Source organism: Onychostruthus taczanowskii, unplaced genomic scaffold (genome assembly GCF_017590055.1).
Source record: "Onychostruthus taczanowskii isolate IOZ18803 unplaced genomic scaffold, ASM1759005v1 scaffold61, whole genome shotgun sequence".
In the NCBI taxonomy this organism is placed as follows: domain Eukaryota; kingdom Metazoa; phylum Chordata; class Aves; order Passeriformes; family Passeridae; genus Onychostruthus; species Onychostruthus taczanowskii.
In genome coordinates, this window is record NW_024503790.1 from 3,098,765 (window position 1) to 3,119,781 (window position 21,017).

Below are 21,017 nucleotides of genomic sequence, written 5' to 3' on the forward strand. Positions count from 1 at the left end.
TCTGTTAACACTGAAGGGAGGTGGAGCAGGGTCAGCTGTGGGACAACACCCCCACGGCCATAATGCCACACACCCTGTCGTGACATCTTACACACCCAACACAATGCTGCTGCCCAGGTTTGAATTCATATGGGAAATACCATGGAGCACCTGGGGAGAAGATGATAAAAATGTGCTCCTGGCAGGAATTCAATGAGAGTTTTAAAGCAGAACCAGCCTGTGCTGTGCTCACCACCACAGCACCTGAGAGATCTGACCAGGCAGAATTTCGAGGTGAGAATTAACACGGACCAACAGCACTTAAGGTCAGAATGCCTTATCACACAGAAAAACATGAGCTTAAAGACAGGCCTGTCTGACACTGACATAAAACTCCTGCAGATGGAAAGCCAACGAGAGCCAAAATGTCACGGAAGACGCATCTAGCTGCAGTGAGGTTCTCAACGACTTGCAGATTGTCTGGGGTTATTTTTTTTTTTTGGTTTTTGACATTCAGTTCGAATCTGTGCCCTTCATTATCTGGGTGTTTGCAAACCTGAAGCAGCCCTGTGCTGGTGGCTGCTGGAGCTGCAGTGGAAGGATGCCCTCACAGCTGTGTGATGGCTGGGCCACAAACAGCCCCAGTTTGTCTCCTCTGACAGGAGCTCAGGGCACTGAGGGATGATGTTCTTCACTCCCTTCAGCTTATTTGCGGAAATGCAGCAAATTACACTGCAGCAGGTGTGAGCATTATGCAGGGCTATTAAAAGGAGGCTGCTGGTATCTTACTCACACGTCAACACAAGAAGAAAACCCACCCATGGCACACGTTCAGATGCACGTTAGGCTTGTAGGTATTATCAGAGGTACAGCCTGGGTGCAATTCTGTTCTCAGGGTCTCTTTTGGTAGAACAGAGGTATTCATGGCCAATTTTTATTGTGTGGGCCAGATGTACTTCGGTGAGTAAGCTAATCAGTCCAGATATGCAAAAACCATCAGCAGATCCACTTGTCAGCCCTGAGGAAGGCTGTGTCCTGTCTCACAGCTCTGGTTCAAGATCTGGTCAGATCAGAACCCATGGGACCCAGCACCCCTCTGGCAACTCTCCCACACCCCTGCCAAAGGCAGCATTTCCTGACTTCCAAGCAATTAACTTTGAAACAAAAACTTAGTGCAATCTTACACTGAGTTTTAATACAATTATACAGAGCTCTATGTATAAATGCATGTGGGAAGTGTGGTTTGTTCTGCTTGCAGGAACTACATGCTAGCACCCCCTCTGCATGACAGAGCTGCAGCTGTTATACATACACACAGCCAATTTTTATGGCTCAGCTCTAAACCTCTGAAAAATAAGGTTTTTAATAGAAATCCTGACACCATCTAAAATATGGCAGCACTACTGGGTGCTGCTGGAGTATGGCCCTAATTTATAAACCAGGGAGAAATCCTGTTCCATTTTGAAACTAAGAGACAGTAATCTAGAAAAAGGGTAAACCACGGGGAAAAATGGTAGTGCTGTCCATGAGCTATAGTGTCTAGTCCATCCAACAATTCAAAAATAAAATAGGATGCCACAATATTTAGGCCACGCACTGAATCTTGAACTGTCACAAAATAAAAACATGGTGTATCCTAGATGGGGGTATATTTCATAGAGCCATATGCCATTTTCCATGCTTCTGGGTAGTATTTTTCCAGTGAAAATCTGATATGAGAACACTAGAAGTAAAGAAAAAAAAATTACGGGAGAAGTAGAACCCAAACCCTCCAGTTTTGCTTCATACAATAAATGTTTTTGCAAGAGGGCTTCAGTGTACTCCCTTCTAAATTGAAAGAAGTGGTGAAGCAGCAGATTGCTCACTCACAGGAGACACAAGTTTATCACTAAACCTTAGGAAAAAGCCCTCGATTGCCTCGAGGCTCCGGCTCTGCATTAAAATGCATTGAGGAGGCGGTGATTCAGGGGGCAGCGGACCAGAAACCTGTTTGAGATATTCCTGAAACACGGAGCAAAGGATTCAGCCTTGGGATTTCTGTTTGAAGAGTGACTCTGTGCCTGCTCAGGCACCACAACCTGGGACACTGCTCCCAGTACCAGGTGGGAGGAGGCAGTGGGGCAAACACTTGGCTCGGGAAGTGCTGCTCCCTTGCAATTTTGGGAAAGAAACAGGAACCTTTTGGAACAAGGGCTGGAAATTAGGAGGCCAGGCTCATCACTAGCAATTGCTGCAAAGCCTGGAAAGAATTCTGCCTCTTCTCCCCTACACACCAAGACTAACCCATCCCAGGATCACATCCTGATACAGCCCAATGGGACATTATTCCCCCACAAGGACCTCTGGGGGCTCACAGGTCTCCCCTGAAATTTTCATTGTGGCCATCCTAGATTCCTTTCCTACTTCCCCTAAACCATCTCCTTTTGCAAGCTGAGCCTCAAAGGAGAATAAATCCAGAATTATTGCATTTTCCTGCTAAAACTATTTCCCAGCAGACTTGTTACAAACCAAGCACACCTTGTTCTTGTTGGCCACATCAGTGTCCGCCAGCCTGGCAACATTTTACCTGCCTCAGGCTCAGCCCCCCTCTCAGCTGAGCCCTGGGCCCTCTGCATTCCTCATGAACAAAAAGCAGGATTTACTTATGGAAAAAGCCAACAGCAGCAGCCCTAAGTAGCACTGCACACAGCTGTGCTTCCCCACAAACCTTCCCCACAGGCACTGCAGGAATGCCCAGAATGAGGGCAGGAGAGGGGCTGAACTCTTCATGAGCTGTTAGCAGGCTAACGAGGGCATCTGCAGGAGGAATAGGCACTAAAACTGAAACTAGATACAAAATAAATATCCCAGAGCTGGATTTCTTAAAAAAGATTCTGCTGAGCTATAGTTCCACATCAAATTTTTATTGAATACATTTTCTTCTGAGAATTTGTGCACTAAAACCAGTCAGAATCATATGAGAGGAGTATAAATTTCACGTACAGTTTTCACTGCAAACATCCTTCAGGAGAAAAAGCAAAAGCACTTTTTAATCAAGCCCACTCCACATCCTCTCCCTCCTCCCATGGAACCCAAGTGGGAGGGTGGGAACTGGAGCCCACGCAGTCCCTGCAGCACTGGGGCAGTGGGGAGCTATGGGGAGGGATGCTCTGCATGAAGATTGTGGGGAGGGGGACACATGATCTCCCCTTTGCCATGCCTGAAGGCAATGCCTAGGTCTGCTTCACACAGAGGAAAGCTGTGAAGAAGGTGACATTTTAAAGCAATTGATATTCTTAGCTGACAATGTGAATTCACACAATTTCAGCAAACTGTTGTTAAAGCCAAAACGTGACACTGCCTCTTCTCCCAAATTCAGAGCTGTCCCTCCAAAACTCACTTGGTCACATTATTTTCTGAACCTGGAATGGATTTCCTGTCTGATTCTACAAAACCCAAAAATGAGGGGCTGGTTCCCTGGAAGGACAATGTTTCTTACTGTGCAAATGATTTCGGGTCACTTTGAGCTTGAAAGGCTCTAGGATCTGAAATTCTATTACATGCAGAAAAGCTATTTCAGTCAACTTCTTTTAGCAGCATCCCAGCACCCAACACTTTTAACTTCTTCTCCCCCCAACAACTACAAGGAGAACTCAGAAAAAAACTTCTCTCAGAGGTTTCCAGATTTGTCACTGTAATGTAAACTTTAAACAAGTCTAAAATCGAGCATCTTTCAGCACTTGAGCAGGCTTGGTGGCTGTGTTGCCCAGATGCTCACACGGCAGTTCTTCCTTGGAAGAACTGAGCTACCTGGACCCCTGAGAAGAAAATTACACTGAAGAAAAGGTCAATAAATGGCAGAGATGAGATGACATCCCATAATAGTTATACTTACTGTTTATCAGAGTGCTGCACTGCACAGGTAGCAGGTTACAGGATGTATTTGCTGGTTTTTTCATTAAAAGAGGACATGGCTACAGGACTCAGAGTGGATCCCATGACTCATGTGTCTGCTGTGTCACAGGACACACCACGCAGTCACATCTCCATGGAACCAGCGACCTTGAGAGATGTTGCATTCATTTTTCTTCCTGCATATTTTTGTGATGGATTTATTGTTCAATAAACCCAAAAGAACAACAGTATTTGATGCTGGAACCTTTGTGCCAGTGCCAAGAGCTGCAGGAGGAGCTGGGGCTGGATCTGCACCTTGCTCAGACTGTTCATGGCTGAATTGATGTTGTGGCTCCAATCTCCACTGCAGACCAAGGAGGGGATGAATCTTCCATTAGGAAAACTATAAGGTTTTACACTAGGCATGTAAAGCAAATTCCCAGCAGGGCAGCTCAAGGAAATGCAGAACCATGAGATAAGCAAAAGTTGACTGGCATTGTTCAGAAAATCATTATGTAAAATCACAGAGAGACACTGCATCTGTGCTGGTCAATGGGGGTTGAAAGACTCTGAGATGCTTGAACCAACCTGACAAGGTCCTTGCACCCCAGAACACTCAGACACCAGTGCTGTGTCTTGAAAACAGCAGAATCCCTACAGAAAGTGACTCAAGTCTAAGTTATAGAGAGGAATAAACAGCAGCATTCTGTATTCAGAAATAAAGACTGCAATTATGGAGCTGTTGGCACCAGCTTTTGAAGAGTGCCACAAAAAAAGATAATCAAAGAATGGTGAAAATCTTCACCATTCAACAGGGAGAGCAACCTCCCCTCTCCCTTCTCCAGCAGAAAGTGCTGTGGGGGCTCAGCTGAATGCTGGCTGTCATGAGAGCTCAGCAGAAGGGCAGTGGTGTGTGTCCCACTGCTCCAGGTACCGTGGGGACCACTGGGAGCAGCCATTCCCTTCTGCCATACAACAAGGGGAACAGTGTGACAGCACACTGAATCAAACAGACTTATTCTGTCCTGGTGACATTATTGGGAAATCTGCTTTTCTGGGAAGAAGAGATTTTACAGTGACTTAAACTGATAAAAACTTCAACCTCTATTTCACTCTGCCGTGCCTTTCTGCTGCCCATGGCCAATAAGCAGAGTGAGGCAGCAGACAGTTGTAGGTTACACACCCCACGGCAGCACGAGGAGCAGAGGCAAAGCTGATGTTTAATGGAAAAAAATGTACAGTGATAAAAATTGTGCACTTTTTCCTTGACACAGAAAATGATCCCCTTAGGAACACTGCCTGTCCAGAAGTAAAAGCCATTAAGGTTGGTCTTTCTCCTCTGGCTTTTGCCCCTTCATTAATAAGCTAAAGAAGACCATGATCTCACAGAGGACCAAGGCTGTGGTCCCTACACACCACTTCCACAGCCTCAGAGGTGAGCACAGCATTTTATAGTGCAGACCATGAACTTGGGGCTCTTTTTAAGAGCCTTTACTGCCTTTCACTAAGGGTAATGCACCGTGTATGCACTCATGGGTCTAACAGCCACTTTGCCATCCACTGGTCTGAGCCACGACATCACCATGGGTGCGGAGAGAGGGATGCAGTGATGCATCCCAGGTGGGATCAGGTGGCAGGATGCAGGTGGCAGCTGTGGGAGGTGACAGGGATGGAGAGTCTTCACTTCACACCACTGAGGCAGTGTGAGACACAAGAGGCATCACAGCTTCATTAACCCAGGGCAGCGCAGACGTCAGTGACAGCTGAGGCAGCCAGTTGATAGAAAGGGAGTAGAGACTCCTTCAGAAATGAAAGATTATTTTGAGAATAAAAGCAACCAGGGTAATCAGCAAGACGTTTACAAAGGCAGAGGATAGAAGGAAGAGCACTCAAACCTGCAGGCACCTGGGAAGTGATTTATCCAAAACACTTACAAAAGTGTTCCTTAACAAATAAAATACAAGAGTAACTCACTGCAGGCCAAAACACTGCATATTAGAGGAAAAAATATCCTGCATTAGAGAGACTTCAGCATTGGCAGCATCTGCTCCAAGTCCTCTGCTGCCCACGCCAGAACAAACTCCAGATCTCTAAACTCAAATTGTAATTTGCTTCACTACAGAATTCCCAACTTAAGCCCCAGTTATAACTCTCCAGTGAGGGTGAAACTCCAGCCAACAGTATAATACATTCACCGACACCTGCAGACCTAATAATTGACCAGGGAGGACGTGGGTGAGCTCAGCAGAATTGCTGCATTGCTCCTGCAAGGCTCGGTGTCCTACACCAGGAAACAGCTTCACTACTGCAAGGTGCATAATTTAATAAACCATTAACTCAAACCTGAGGTGAAGTAAATTCAGCGTATTATATATTTCAAAATAGCATTAGAATTCAATTTAAGTGTCACCAAAAGCCTAATCCTCAGTATACAGAGCATATTAATAAGTGTCTTGGAGCCTGTGGTTTGATTTCATTTCCAGCTGGGCTGTGCTGCCGCATGGCTGCGATCCCTGCTGCGAGGATGTCTCGGTGACAGCATCACTGGCCTGAACCAGGGCAGAATCACAGGGATGACAGTCCCACTCTGTGGGGTCTTCCCAGGAGAACACAGGGGTGGGAGCTGAAGCACAAGTAATCCTGCTTCCAGTGGTGTCACTTCTTGGTGGCCCTGCTGAGATGCTGATGTTCCCCACTGACAGCAGGCTTCTCCCACCCCTGCTGCTGGGTCCCTTTGCAGCCACAGGGGCAAAACTCGTTTTAGGTAAGGCAGGAGCTCCTGTTCACGCTGAGCTGCTGGATGAGGCACAAGCAGGCACACTGTGGCTGCTCTCCAATCATGCTGTGGTGCATGATAGAGCTGCATCCCCCAAGGAGAACAGAGCCAATGCTTTCCCTCCCCTGGGTCAAGCATCCAGGCCAAATGGGGCATTATTTCCACCAAGAGCTGAAAGCACCAAACCTGTTCTCCCTTTCTGTGGGAGTTGGAGACGTTTTGGCCTTTTCTCTGTCTCCCCTGCCAGAACTTCTCTCCATCAGCAACCCAGGCACATCCCCCAGCAGTTTGGGAAATGCATCCCTTCTATAAATGACAACAGATTATTTAAGCAACAACTGAAGCACTCTGACTGCTTTTTAGTTTGCTCGCATTAACGTCAGTCTCCTCATATATCTAGGGAACGAATCCGGGATTTTCTTTAAAATGGTGGAGAGCGGTACAAAAATAGAAGCCCGCTTGTCTAAAATAAAGTTATGTGTTTGAAAGGGTTGGAAATTGTTTTTTAATCACAGGCGTCTTTCTTCTGGAATATAGTCTGCCGTCTATACATTCTGCTCTTCCACCCAATTTCTCAGGAAAATGCAGCAAGTGTGTTAATAAATAATTTATAAAAACATTACAAAAGATAAAGCACTCCTGCTAAAACATTTCCAGCCTTTGACACACCAGTTCATTTGTAATCCTCTTTGCCTCCCCTTCACTGGAACATCAGCAGAGGGTTCGTGCTGCTGCTCTTGCAGCCCCACCTCACCCACCCTGCAGAGTCTCTGGTTCATAGGGATCCAGGCAGATACAGGCACAGCCCAGCCCAAGCCACAACTCAACGTTATCTGCTGTAGATTTCTGTCAGGGAAAATTCTTCTCATGGAAGCAACATCCTGATTTATTTTTGCCATCTCGTGTGAGAGGATGGCTGCAAATGCAGGTGGCTGTCCCAACAAACAGAGCCCCAGGGTTTGTCCTTCCTCCAGCAGCACACAAGCTGTGCTCTCTGTGACACTCCACAGGGTGGTCTGCAGCAGAATGCACAGGACCCTTTGCTTCTCTTACATAGTTTCCCTGAAATTCACTTTCAGGAGTCAGTATGTTAGGCATGTGACCAAAAAAAAAAAAGGAAAATCAAAACAATGAAACTGGACAACTATTACAAAATAGTTCACATAACCCTTGGAATTTCAGTTGGACTGAGCAATAATTTTTGCACAGCTCCACCAATTCCTTGAGTATTTCAGATCTTTAGTGAACCCTGAAAAACATGATGGGAAATCTTGAGACAAGGCTGTTGCAGTGACTGCACGGCAGCAGGGACACAGCAACGAGCACGGTGCCTTCAGAAGAGCTGGTGAGAAGATGAAAGGAGAGAGCATCCTTCAGAGAGATCAAACCAAAGGCAAGTTAAGGAAGCATGAAAAGGGTACCCACAACTTCCTCATCCTCTGAAAATGCTTGTGCATCGTGAAGCCAAGTGATAACACAAGAGGACTGACTGCTGCATCCTGCCAACGTCTGGTACCAAAAGCACCTCTGCTGCTGCAGCTCGCAGAGGACATTCTGCTCTCCTGGAACTGCTGTTTGGTCTCCCCAGACACAGTCTCCTCTCCAGCACAGCTCCACATGCACTCAGGGCACTGGGAACAGGAGCCACAAGTCTGCTCTGTGAACATCCACCAGTATCCCAACCATGGCTGGGATGTGCAGCCACACTGGAGGTGGTTCAGTACCACAGACCATGCTCTGCTGTACTGCTATACCACTTAATTTCATCACACAGGCTAAAACACATTTTGGGAACAGGTGCCAGCACAGCAGCAACAGTTTATAATCCCATTAGCAAAAATGCCCAGGCTCCTTGTGCCGAGGCCTCGCTCACACCCCACCCCAACACACAGGACCCAGCTAAGTGCCCATGTGCAGCACAGCATTCTCTGTGCTTTATTGCCCAGCCACTTTTATTTCACCCAAATGAAAAATAAAAACCCATTACTAAGCAAAAGTCTTGAGAAATTTTATGAGATTGTAATGCTTCCAATTTATGTTGAAAAAGCCCCAAATCCTCAAGCTGTCTGTCGCTGCTCCAGCCAGGGAGGCAGGAGATGCTGCTGACACAGCACAGCACAAGTGATCAGAGAGGGAAATGCTGCTCTGACGGGGTGCTATCAAAAATAAATGGGAAGGGCTTCCTCTTGTTTAGGGCATAATGGAAAACCTTAGCAAAAAAATATAGAACAAACACTGAATTTATGCAGGACAGTGACAGATGTCATGTAGAACATTTTAAATAAGTTTTAGGTCTTGATATTTTCTGCCCACAGCTTTCAGACAAGATGTATTTTAGGAAGGGAACACACTCAGGGGGCATCAAGCATCAGTGCAGACACTCATAGTAACAAACTGCTGAATATTCAAGTGTATCAGAAGGAAGAATTCAGGAAAAAACAGAGTAAAGAGAGAATACTGCAAAAGCCTCTGACTTTCAATCAGTGCTTACACATACTCTGCAAGGCACAGCTGGTGCACACAGAATCACAGGAACAGTAATTAAAGACCACTACCCAATTACTGCCCACCACCAGTGCCCCCCCAGCATCTCCCACTTGCTCCTTCTGTGGCAGACATCCTGCCTGGATATGACACCTGGCATGACTGCTGATGTCCCTGACTTTCTCCTGCCATTTCCTACCCTACAGAAAAGTATTCCATGACTTCCATGGCTGCTGGGAGCATCCTGTGAGTGTGTGAGCAATAAAGATGAAATGCAGTTTCCCCCCAGGCTCCCAGAGAACTGGATTATCACATTTCAGCAATTACTGGCAAACACTGGATTTACAGCAGGGCTCTGTGGAGCTCTGGTGTGTCCTTGTGCCTGCATCCCACTCTGCTTCCTTGGCTCACCTGCCAGAACAGTGCCACTGACACCCTTCTGCACCAATTCTGAATTATTCAGTGAGCACTTAATGCATGTGCAATGTGAAACAGCTCTCTGCCACCTCTCTCCAAGGCTTGTTATCTTCATTTGTTTGACTGGCCAGGAGGTCTAAATTTACAAGTTTTTAGCATGATCCTATAGCACAGTTTGTGTACTTTTTAATAAAGAAAAAGGGCAACACTTTTAAAATATGTATTCCCTCCCATGCCCATAGCACCTGAACAGCAGCACTGGAGGAGACATCAGTATCTGCTACAGGTGGAACACGATGAGCATCCAATGAGCTCAGCACCTGCAGCAGTGCAGCACAGGAGTGGGAGTGAGCAAGGGGCCCATCACAGTCCATGGGTGAAGGCAAAGCCTGCCTCTGGAACCCTGGCAAGCAGCAGCCTGCCCAGAAGCCTGGCAGCCAGATTAATTTTCAGCTCCTGGGGTGCCAATTTCCAGCACACAGAAGGGAACGCTGCATCTCCCTGCTCAGCTGTGCCAATGTTTGAAAATCATCCATGTCTGAGAACCCACATTTTCCCTCCATTAGTCAGTACAACTACAAACAGGGGGTTTTCCTCTTCTGTTTCCATTGACACAAAATCTGGTAGTAGGCTGAAGGTCTGACAGGGGCAGCCTGAGTCCTGCTGGTGACAAACCAACGCACTCAGAGTCACAGCTGTGCCACAGCCTCTGCAGGAGGCTGGGACCTGCCACCACCCCATCTCAGAAAAGGTTTCAGCAGCTCTGCTCCACATTCAGTGAACTGTGGACAGCCAGGGCTCTGCACCTTCTCAGAAGCAAACAGATAATGTAACACAATAAAAAACTGAAGTTCTACTGAGGTGCCTTCCTCAGCTACCTGTGAAGAGGCCACTCGTGTCCTCACCCCCATCTTCTCTGCCTGTGTCACTCACCATGATCTCATATTTCTAGACATCAGTTAATCAAAAGAAAAATATGAGAACTAAATGTGGGAAACCACCACCTTGGGCATGCTTTCTTCATTCAGGCCCAAGAGTGAGTGGCCAAGAGAGCATCCATGCAAGAGGCTGCCCAGGTCGGGACCGTGTCCAGCAGGAACGTGTCAATGCTGGCTTGGAAATTACAGCACCTGTTATAAATATTAACGTCTTTGGGGTAAGGCAGCACTTAAAATCCATTGTCAAGAAAGCTTGAAATGTCACAGAAAAGTGAAACTCCTTCAGAAGAGAGAGGAGGTGGAGGCCCCATGCAGCAGACCCCAGCCACAGCTGCCAGCACCACGGTGTCTGCCAACAGCCTAAGAACTTCCAGCAGAGACCCAGAAAACTGAATCATGCAGTTCCAGATGATTGGTTCTCATTTCTCATCCCTCTGACCAGTCTGCAGGGAGCAGGCACATCATGTCAATCATAAATGACAACACAAAGTTGTTTAAGTAAGAAATTGGACATCACCACACAATTAATGGTTACGGCGCCCTGTAAATGCATGAGAAAGGCTCTGAGTCCCTGTGGCTGGTTTGAGTCCTGGCCTTTACACTGAAAATGTGAGGCAGAAAAGATCAAGAACATTTGTGTGCGGATTTTTAATCGACATCTAACCTGACAATAGGATTTGGAGGAAAATCATCCCATAAAACGTAGACGGCATCGCAGACTAATTGTATTTATTCCCCATTGACCAAACACTGCACAGAGAGCACAGAGAGGAAGGTGCTGAATGTCTCCCCAAAAAAAGGGAAAGTCACCCATGTGCCTCAGTGAACTATAAAGCTGAACATATTACACATTGCCCTGGCTATACCTATTTTTGAATACCAAACTCATTTACCAGTGCTGTTGAAGCGAAAGCTTCTGAAGGAGATGCACAAAACACCTTCTGTCTCTCTGGTGTCACTGCTCCTGAATTCACCATGGAGCTGAACACAAGCACTGTGCAGAGATAGGGAAGTGTCATCTATTCTTGGCCAGCTCCTTTCTGCTGCCTGCATAACCTTGAGCGCATGACTGAAGGATGCCCGTTTGTGCCTGGAGATGCTGCCATGAATCACAGACCCCTCTTCCTCCCACAGCGAAGGCACAGCATGTCCTTGTTGAGGAATACCAGTCTACCACAGCCACAGTGAGATGTCCTGCAGCACATTTTATAAATAGGCTCCTAAGAAATGTACTTCCCATCCTCTTGACAAAAAGTGATTACCAGAGCAAAGAAAATGACTAAACATTGATGCACACCCTGTGAACGTGAAGAGGCAGACCCTGGGGAACAGCTCAGAGATCCTCCAGCGCTGCAGTGCAACCCATCAGGGAGATGCTGGCTAAGTGCCACAGCAGCCAGGGCCAGCAGCACTTCCAGGGAGCACATCACAACAAGAAAAAGCAATACAAAGCTGAAAAACGAAGAGAGCTGACCTCTGGGGCCAGGAGCTCTCGAGGAGAACAAGCACAGCCTGGGCAGCCGTGAGAGAACAGGATCGATGCAGTCACGCTGTGTTTTCAGAGGAGCCACAATTCTCCTCTGCGAGGTGCAGAGCTGCTCCCACCACTGCAGCCAAGCATCTCCTCTTTCCTTGCACACAGCATTTTTACGCCACAGATGCAAACGGAGCTGAGAACACACAGATACCACAGAGGAGGGTGACATCTGGTGCGTGTTTCCTTTGATTATGTCCACGGTGTGGGCACCATCCTCTGTGGGTTGGGAGGGGTCTGTCCTGCCCCAGTGACAGCAGCAGTGCCTTCTTTTTTAATATGGAAGTGCAATTGCAAAACCAGGGAGAAACAGGAATTATTTTCCATTTGCTTCTAGAAACAGATGTCACTTTCCTCAGATTTGTTTGTTTTCAGGACCATGGGAGTTTAATCTTTAAAACAATATTTTTACAGTATGTGTCAAGTGCAATTTCATAATGAAAGAAAACAAATTACTTTCACTGTATACACCATAGTAACCAGTCAAGAATGTGAACAGCTCCTCAAAGGTGGGGTCAGCAAACACCCCCTGGGCAAATTCCCAAATGAGATCCTTTGCACACTCCCACAGCCCCGGGGGAGCTGCCCAAACCCTGTGTAAATAAGAGGAAAATTTGGCTTGACTCCTCCTGGGACTTTGCTGTTCCCACAACAGCCAGAAGAAAAATCATTGAGTGACTTCAAATACTCCCTGGAGACTAAATATCTCACTGGAGGAAAGCAGATCCACTGCAGGGCCAGCTCCAAGGTTCACCCCAAACTCAAACACAGCCCCAGGGCTCTCCTCAAAGTCAAGCACAGCCCAGAGCTAATATCTGTCCTACACCATGGTATGCCCAAGCAGCATTCACTTCTCTGGCTCTGCCTTGCTTCAGGATGGAACAACACAACCAGAAACCTCCAGAAAGTCTCACTTGAGCCAGCTCCATGTTTAGAGAACATATGAGCTGGCATCAGCTCCATATTGCTAGAGAAAATATATAACCCCTCCAAACAGAGACATACAACCAAGAAGACCCATTTCCCTTTCAGACAAACAAAATCCCCCAGACAGGAAAGCACAGGATGCTGACCCCCCCACCCCCGGCAGCAGCTTGACCAGGTGACCCCAGAGAGAGAACTCATTTTCATCCTACCTGCAGAAGCCAGTAGCACCTTCTGTGAAACGTGGGGATGATGGAGGAATGGACATAGCAGCCATACAGGCACTGGGGACACAAAAAGAGAGAAAGCAGAGTCAGGTTAGTGGAGGAACCATCCCGAGAGGCCGTGCTGGGGACGGGGCAGCAGCGTGACCCACAAATGGAGGACACTGTTCTGCCCCTGGTGATGCACAGACAGCACTGTGGCACCCTGGTTTAAGCACTGTAAGCTTTGCTACAGGTCACAGAAGCCCATCCCTAACAGTCCCTGCTGTGCTACCCCTGCCCAAGGAGTGGCCAGAGCCAGCAGGGGCTCATGACTCAGACAGGGCTGGTCTGGGGGCTGCCTTTGAATCTTTGCTCCATCGTAATTTTATTTTTTGGCAAATACAACATGTTCATCTTTTTTTCCATGGTTTATCTCCTGGGTATTTCAACTGAAAATGTTGTGTTTGTAAACTGAAAGAAATGCTGTCAGATATTTTAGACAGCAAAATGCCAAAATATAGTTTGTTTCTTTTTTCTTTTTTTTTTTTTTTTTTTTTTTTTTTTTTTTTTTTTTTTTTTTTCTTTTTTTTTTTTTTGGGGGTTTTTGGGGTTTTTTTAATGAATTCTGCTTCTCTGATTAACTGAAATCAGCAAAGCCGAGGAATTCTTTCTGCAGGAAAAAAACCCTCAATTTCCAGTATGTTAGAACTTTTTGGTTGGAAACCAAACGCAGTGCCAACCCAAACCCACAGAACTGGTTTTAATTGCAAAGACCCCTAGCACAGAGGGGTGCTTGTGCTGCTGGACATGTGCACTCAGTGAGCACATGGGAGGCTGCAGCAGCTCCCCCTCCCCAGGATCACTGCTCACAAGGTCAGCCTGAATTAAACAGGATTTAAGGACTGGCTGCTATCACCGAGTTATTTTTAAAACACAAATGACAAAGATTAATAATGTTTTTAAAATGTGTCAAGGGTACATTCTACACACTGAAATGCAGGGAGGAAAAACAGAGGAGGAAAAAAGCCCTGCAGAATATAATCCAAAGAAAAGCTTAACATTTAAATCCCTCCTGAGGGCTGGGGAACAGCTGCCCTGACAGTGACTCCTGCACATGGCACTGGGGGCTGCATGGAAAGCTCTGCAGTGCTCAGTTCTGCTGACTCAGAGCTCTCCCCCCACTCCAGAGAGCAGCTGGGGAGGTGCAGCATCTCCCAGTGCAACCTGCTTCCTTCCCAGTGAGGATGGGAAAGCTGGTCTGGAGCTGCTGGAGCAGCCTCCACAGCAGCCAGGACCACCTTGTGAGATATGTATCAATCTATTCCAGCACCCCCTGACTTGCTTCCCACCCCAATTTGCTGTGGAGTCGATCGAAACTCTGCCCTGATTAAAACAAAAGGCAAGGCTGGGCTCTGTGCAGCTCGTGGTGCACAGCAGGCAGGAGCACTGCCCTCCCTCTCCAGAGCTGGCTCACAGATAATTCTAGAGCTGTCAATAATGAATCACACAAAAGCCTCCCACCTTCATGAAACTGGTTCTCAACATTCCAGCAAGCCATTAAAAAAATCCTAACAGCTCACAGAGTTCAAAAAATACACAGAACTTAGAAGGGATTTCTTAATTTTTTTTTATTTTTTTTTCCCCCATGGTGGCAGGACATGAGAATCTGATTCTGGATGGATGTTTTGAGGCTGGATGCCCTAACCTGGGCAGCTGGGATGAAGGCGACACTGAGCAAGCTCCTGGCCTTGGAGAGACAGCAGGGACTGTCCCCACAGGCACAGAGAGCTACCACAGCAGCACAGAAACACTGCAGGGGTGAAACAGACCCTGGGAGCCCAGCACGCAGAGTACAGGCAAAATGAGTGATGGCAGCAATAAAAACTACATTAATTTTTGGGTAAAAATGCGTAAGGAAAAGTTGAGGATATAAATAGAAACCTAGGAAATCTGTGTGTCATTGTTTGGGAGGATTTTCAAGATTAATGGGCTAAGCTCTGTGGGTGACACAAAATCTGCAGCTCAGTAGGGGCTGTGGGGAGGTGGGTGTAGGATATTCCTACACTTGGATCTGCTGACCCTTGCCTTTGGACCTGGGATGGCCCAGGGCTGCTGAGCAGCCAGCCAGCTCAACACCCCTCTGCAACTAATGAGGAGAGTGGAATTGCCACCCTGCCTGGCCAGAGCAGACACACAACCAGGGCAGAAGCAATAACCTTTAGCTAAAACAGGCTTTGAAATGAATTCTTGCTCAAAACAGGCAAAGGGGCTTTCATGAGCTGTGTTTTCTTTTATTTTTTTTTTAATTATTTTTTAGTGGGTAGGTAAAAGCTGCAGAGGCCTGTGTGTCTGTGGAGATGTTAATGCCAGGCTGGGCACCCAGCCAATGCATTAAGTGAAATCGAATTCCAGAAACCAGCTTTAATCAGCAGATTTTTAAGGTTAGAACGACTCTCTCCTCTGCAAGGCTTGCCAAGGTTAATTCTGTCCTGAGCAGGCTGAATTAATGGGCTGGACAGAGGAGAACATTTTTTTTTTTTTTTCATAATTCTCTTTTAAGTTTACAAAATCTCCAGGAGAAGAGAAAAGGCATTTTGGAGCAGTCTGAGGAGGAAGGCCACCTCAGCAGCTCCTTGACTGCCGTGTGGAGAACACGGCAGGAGCTGGCATCAGCCTGACCCCAGAGGAGCCCTGAGCAGCACCAGAACAGGGACACCCAGCTCTGGGGATGCTGTGACCTGCTGGGTGCCCATGGTGCTGCCCATCACCCATCAGGGAGCGTGTCCTTGTCCCTGGAGATGACCCTGTGTGTGTGGCCATGGATGTCCCGAGCACACACCGTGTCCTGCCACCCTGGGGATCCCTATGAGACCCCCACACCTGCCCCAGGAAGCAGCTACAGGCACCTTCTGAGCAGCCCCACACTGCTGCTGGAGGGCCTGGCCCTGCCAGCTCTGCTGCTGCTCATCCCTTTACAATTCCAGGGGTAATTAAAGAGGAAAAGCCTTCTCTGGGTAGCAATTACAGCTGCCCGCCCTGCCATTTGTATGCAGTGCACACTTGGCATTACCAAACTTCTGAAAACTGCAGAAAGGGGGAGGGAAGAATATAAAATCAAATTATTAGTGGATTTTTTTTATCCTGAGCTCCTTAAAGTGATTGTGGCTTATTTAAAAATAATACAATAATGCTGAGGTGTTCTTTCTTAACAAGCATACCTTGGGAATGGAAATAAGAAAGCAGGAGAATCAAAAATTCAAGATAGGGTTGGACAGGCTTTGAAATTCTTCTCCCTGGTGAGTTACACTAGTGGATATTTTAAAAACCCTAAAAACCGCCTAGATTTTGTTCAGATTTTCACACTGAATTCCCAATTCCCTTAATAAGAAGCTAAATCAATCTTTAGAGAACAAATCACGTAAGACCTATGGCTGTACATTATTAAAATATACTTGAGTAATTTTCTGGTGGTAAGGCTTCAGCTTTCAATACCCCAGCATCCTTTGGACACCAGGAGCAGGATCTGTGCAGGTTACTGGGGAAAAGGACCGTGCCCTCTGCTCCTGGCTCCGTGGTGGGATTGGGCAACACGTGCTCAGCCCAGCAGCTGATCAGCTCCCTGGTACATCCCCGTGCTGCTGGGATCTCCCTCTGTCATTGCTGACCATTCCAGAGCTTCCTCACCAATTTCCATCAGGGAGCAGCACACTGCTGGCAGTAGCAGCACTGCTGCCATGGATCAAACCTCCAGGGAAAGCCAAGAGAGGTGCTGGCTTTGTTCCTCTCATCACCCTGATGACAGGGTACAGGTCTCCTGAAGCAGAGGCTGCATCTGAGCCCAGCCACACTCTGCTCTCACCCGTGCCTGCTGCAACCAGCACGCACTGCAGAGGAGCAGCAGCCCTGCAGCAGCACATATGGATGCACAGGCATGGAGGGGAAACTGGAAAAGCTGCCTGTAAGTGCTCAGATGAGCATCCTTCAATGCAGCAACCTGTGTTTTGGTGCTACAGTCAAAATGCAACAACAAACCCCACTCTCCCATCTCTATCATGATATATAGAATTATTCTGTGATTTTATCACAGACATCTCCACAGTCTGTTCTTACAGGTTCTGCTATGCCATTCTTTTCACCAACATTTCCATATCCCAGCAGAGACACCATCCAATCTTCCTGAAACCAATTCCTCTGGAATTGGTTTCATACAAATCATACAAATCATGACCAGAGGAATTTCTCACCTATTTGTAGTGATACATTTGTTTTACATGTAGGAGCAATTGTCCATCTGTGATTTCTGTAACCAGCACCCAAAAAAATCTGTGCTGAGCCTTTGAGAGGGCAGAGCCCAGCTGGAAAAGGGAGGCTGTCGTCCTGATTTTTAACATTTTCTAAGCCTTCTGACGTTTGCATTCTTGTAGCAAACTTTCTCATAGGCTTTCTGTAAACAACTTATTGTTTTGTGTTCTTTATGGAAGAAGAGAAATTGGATGGACTGTTGGTTTGTCCAATGTCATCGGAGAGGTGGCACTTTCACCCTCCAATCCACTGCCACCTTTGGAAATCTATAAACGTTGGAGTCAGAAAATAAACTTCCCTTTTCTACCTTGAGAGCAGCAGCGTGTTCACGTGGTGTTGTTTCGTGTCCTATAGCGACACAAGGCAGCTGAAAACTGGGTTTCTTGTCCACTGAATTAGCAACCACTGGGGAAACCCCTCAAATTTGTGTGTGTGTGTGTGACCTCTGAAGTGAGCGCCTTCTGAGATGGGAGCATCCTCCAACAGATCATCCTTCCTTCAGGACAGGGATGCTGAGGCCACAGCCCCGTTCCAAACCCATTCAAAGCTCAGCTGAGGCTCTCCCCTGTGAGCTGCAGGAGCCGGGAGGCAGCGGCAGCTCCCGCCCAGCCCGTGAATCCAGGATTGAGCCAGAGGAGCCGGAGCGCTGCTGCCGCGAGCGCCCCGAGTCGCTGCCAGCGCCAGCGGCAGCCGCGTGCCATCCATCATCCCCTGGTCCTGCCAGGCACGAGTGACAGGGGCTGCGAGTGACAACCCTGGCAGGGCACAGCCACGCTGAGCAGGCAGGGAGGTGTGGAAAATGTGTGTTTTATCATTGGCTTTTCGCAAATATTAAAATGAATATTATAATGGGTTATGTTAGGATGTGTTGTATGGGTTATGTTAAAATGCGTATTTTATGATTGGCTTTGCAAATACTAAAATGAATATTGTATGGGTTATGTTACAAAGTTACACTGTATTAATTTTCTTAAGTAGTGTGTTGTTAAATATAGTTTTGGGTTTCAACATAATGTTAAAACAGAAACTATGCTATGTAAGATACTTTTTTTAAAGATACTTTTTTCCCACCGAGATAGCAGCCACAGGACACCTAAATCTTTCAGAGAAAAAGAATTTATTGCTCTCTTATCAGAAGAAGCTAACTTCTTCCTGCCTGGTTCAGCCCTGAAAACGCTGTCAGGATTCAGAGGAAGAAGTTGACACTGATCAGACAGAATCCTCTGTTTGAATGGAATTTATGCATCATGGATGAGGTGTATGAATATGCAACAGGCTATTGCTCCTAAGAGTTAATCCTCTCTTAACGTGGGTCCTTTTTCGGGCTTATTTTGCCCAGAAAAAGGTACCCGGACTGTCCCTAACTCTTTGTTTTTATTGTCTTGTCTTGTCCTAATCCAAAGTGTCCAAATTTTTAATACTCTAGTTATATTACTATTTTTATACCCATTTTATTACTATTAAACTTTAAAAATTTTAAAAACAAGTGACTGGCATCTTTCACAGAGGTGACAGGAGATTCTCAACATTCCCCCGTGCAGATTGGCCCCAGTTCAGCCTTTTAAAGCAGTAAACAGGGAGGGGAAACCACATCTGAACCCTGGGGAATCCCCAGGGCCAGAAGGCTGCCGCCAGAGCTCTTATTTTGACTTAAGGAGTGTCATAATATAGGAATGCATCCAAAAATTCCCATTACTGCTGCAAATCAAAACCAAAACGCTGCTAACCGTGTTTTCTCACTCATCATCTTGGAGAAACACAGATATTAGACAGGTTTGGATTTTCCTCTGACGTTCATAAATAGTAGCTTTGATTCAGCAAAGCACAAAACCACGTGCTCAGATCTCAGCCTGGGCTGAGACACGCTGCTGGCAAGGTTTGCCTTTTATCCATGTCGACAGAACTTAAGCAATTGCTTACAGTTTGCCAGGTTGGGCAAGGAGTGCCTGGTACTGACAGCAGATCCCAAAAACATTCTTAACATTTCTAGGCAGCTGCAAAACCCAGAGAACCTGACCCTTCACTTTTCAGCTGTGGCATCACAGCACAGCTCTGTGCAGCCCTGGGCACTGCCTGCTGTGCAGGCACTCAGCCTGGTGCAGGCATTTCAGGTTTATTAATGCTGTCAGTTCTTCTCCTGACACATTTCAAACTCCCCCCCCTTGCCCTCAATGCCACTGGCAGCAATACCCAGGTAACAAGTTCTTAGACTTGAGCCCAGGGCTCTCCTGATCAAGGGAGGAGAGGTTACACAGCCAGTGCATTGCAGGACCTTGTCACTTCTGGTGGCTTTTGTTAACAAATATTGTTCTGTTTACCTCAGGACTAGTTAGAAAGCAATTTTTGAAATGCTCAATATTTAATGAAAGATTTAAATGTTTAATGGGTTCTTTTTCAAGCCCTGTTTTCCCTTTGTGGGGTTCTGAAGTCTCTGCAAGGATGGCAAGGTTTTAAGTTTCTCACTGTTAGAAATGAATCCTCTAATGACATTGGCTTAACAACAGAAATCAGTGTATGTGGGGACTGATGCTTCCACAGGCAGCAACACCCATTGCCTGGCCCACTGCAGGATCATTGGTATGCATCCCCACACCCCCACTGCAGTGCCTGCCTCTTCATAAATGCATATTTCTTTATTAATACAGGGATACTTTAATCTTAGCCTAATTTTACCTTTAGGGAAGCTCTATCCTGAGACTGCCAGGAGCTTAGACCCTCCAGATGCAGTGGTGTGATTTGTATTCAAAGCAGCAGGTCTATCTGTCAACATGTTTGTCTCCCTTGTCTGCCAGCTCTTATTTATAATCCCATTCAGATTAATGAATGACAGTAGTTCTCATCACAAGAAATTTGATTAATCAATTTAAGTGCTTAATCACCCTGGCCTGGGTGAAAAGCGTACTGGAGGGATGCTGCCTGGATAGGGGCAAAGTTGTGAGATGTAGGAGGAAAACCTCATCACTTTCCCTCACGAGCAGCTCGAGGCAGGAATGTGCACTGGATCCTTGGTGAGATTACGAGCTTTCCAAGAGCTCAAAATTTTCTCATGGCCAGCAGTCATGGCCAATTAGTAATGAAATATCCACCTCCTCATCTGACACAAAAGGCTTCCTACTATTCACCTCACTCTCTGCTACCCATGTTGCTCAAACTGAACCCAAAAACTGTCAGATATAAAAGCCCCTGCAGGGTGATGATGAGGATGACACATCTGGGCATCCTGCAGCGTCCCACTCCCCCTTAGTCCTGCCCATCCACTCCCCCCCAATCCTGCTTTCCTGTATCCCAAAGACTCTCACAGCCTGGCTGTGTCACCAGCCTGAATACTCCAGAATAATCTCCAGGGTTTTCTGGAAACCTGGGAGGTATTTCAGGTGAGGGGTAGGAGCCAGGCTGAGCAGAAATCACTGATTTGTAGGACAGAGGCCACACAGTGTGAGAACTAACTGTAGCTGCTCTTGCAGATACTGTGAATGACATGATAACCCAAAAAAAAACCCTGTAACACAGCTCCAAACAGGCTGTGCTCAACCAGGTATGCAGGATATGGGAATTCTCACTGGGAAGGATTCCCACATTCACCT

The 21,017-nt window shown here is 46.8% G+C and overlaps 1 protein-coding gene across 3 annotated transcripts in view; it reads right to left on the bottom strand.

Annotated features, from left to right (window-relative positions):
- Window positions 1-21,017, bottom strand: part of CAMTA1 (calmodulin binding transcription activator 1) — a 239,247-nt gene that overhangs the window by 96,253 nt on the left and 121,977 nt on the right. For all 3 annotated transcript variants that reach the window (XM_041419802.1, XM_041419799.1, XM_041419798.1), the window contains one exon: window positions 13,138-13,209. In XM_041419802.1, the coding sequence (XP_041275736.1) occupies window positions 13,138-13,209 (72 nt within the window). The remainder of the gene's footprint in view (window positions 1-13,137; window positions 13,210-21,017) is intronic.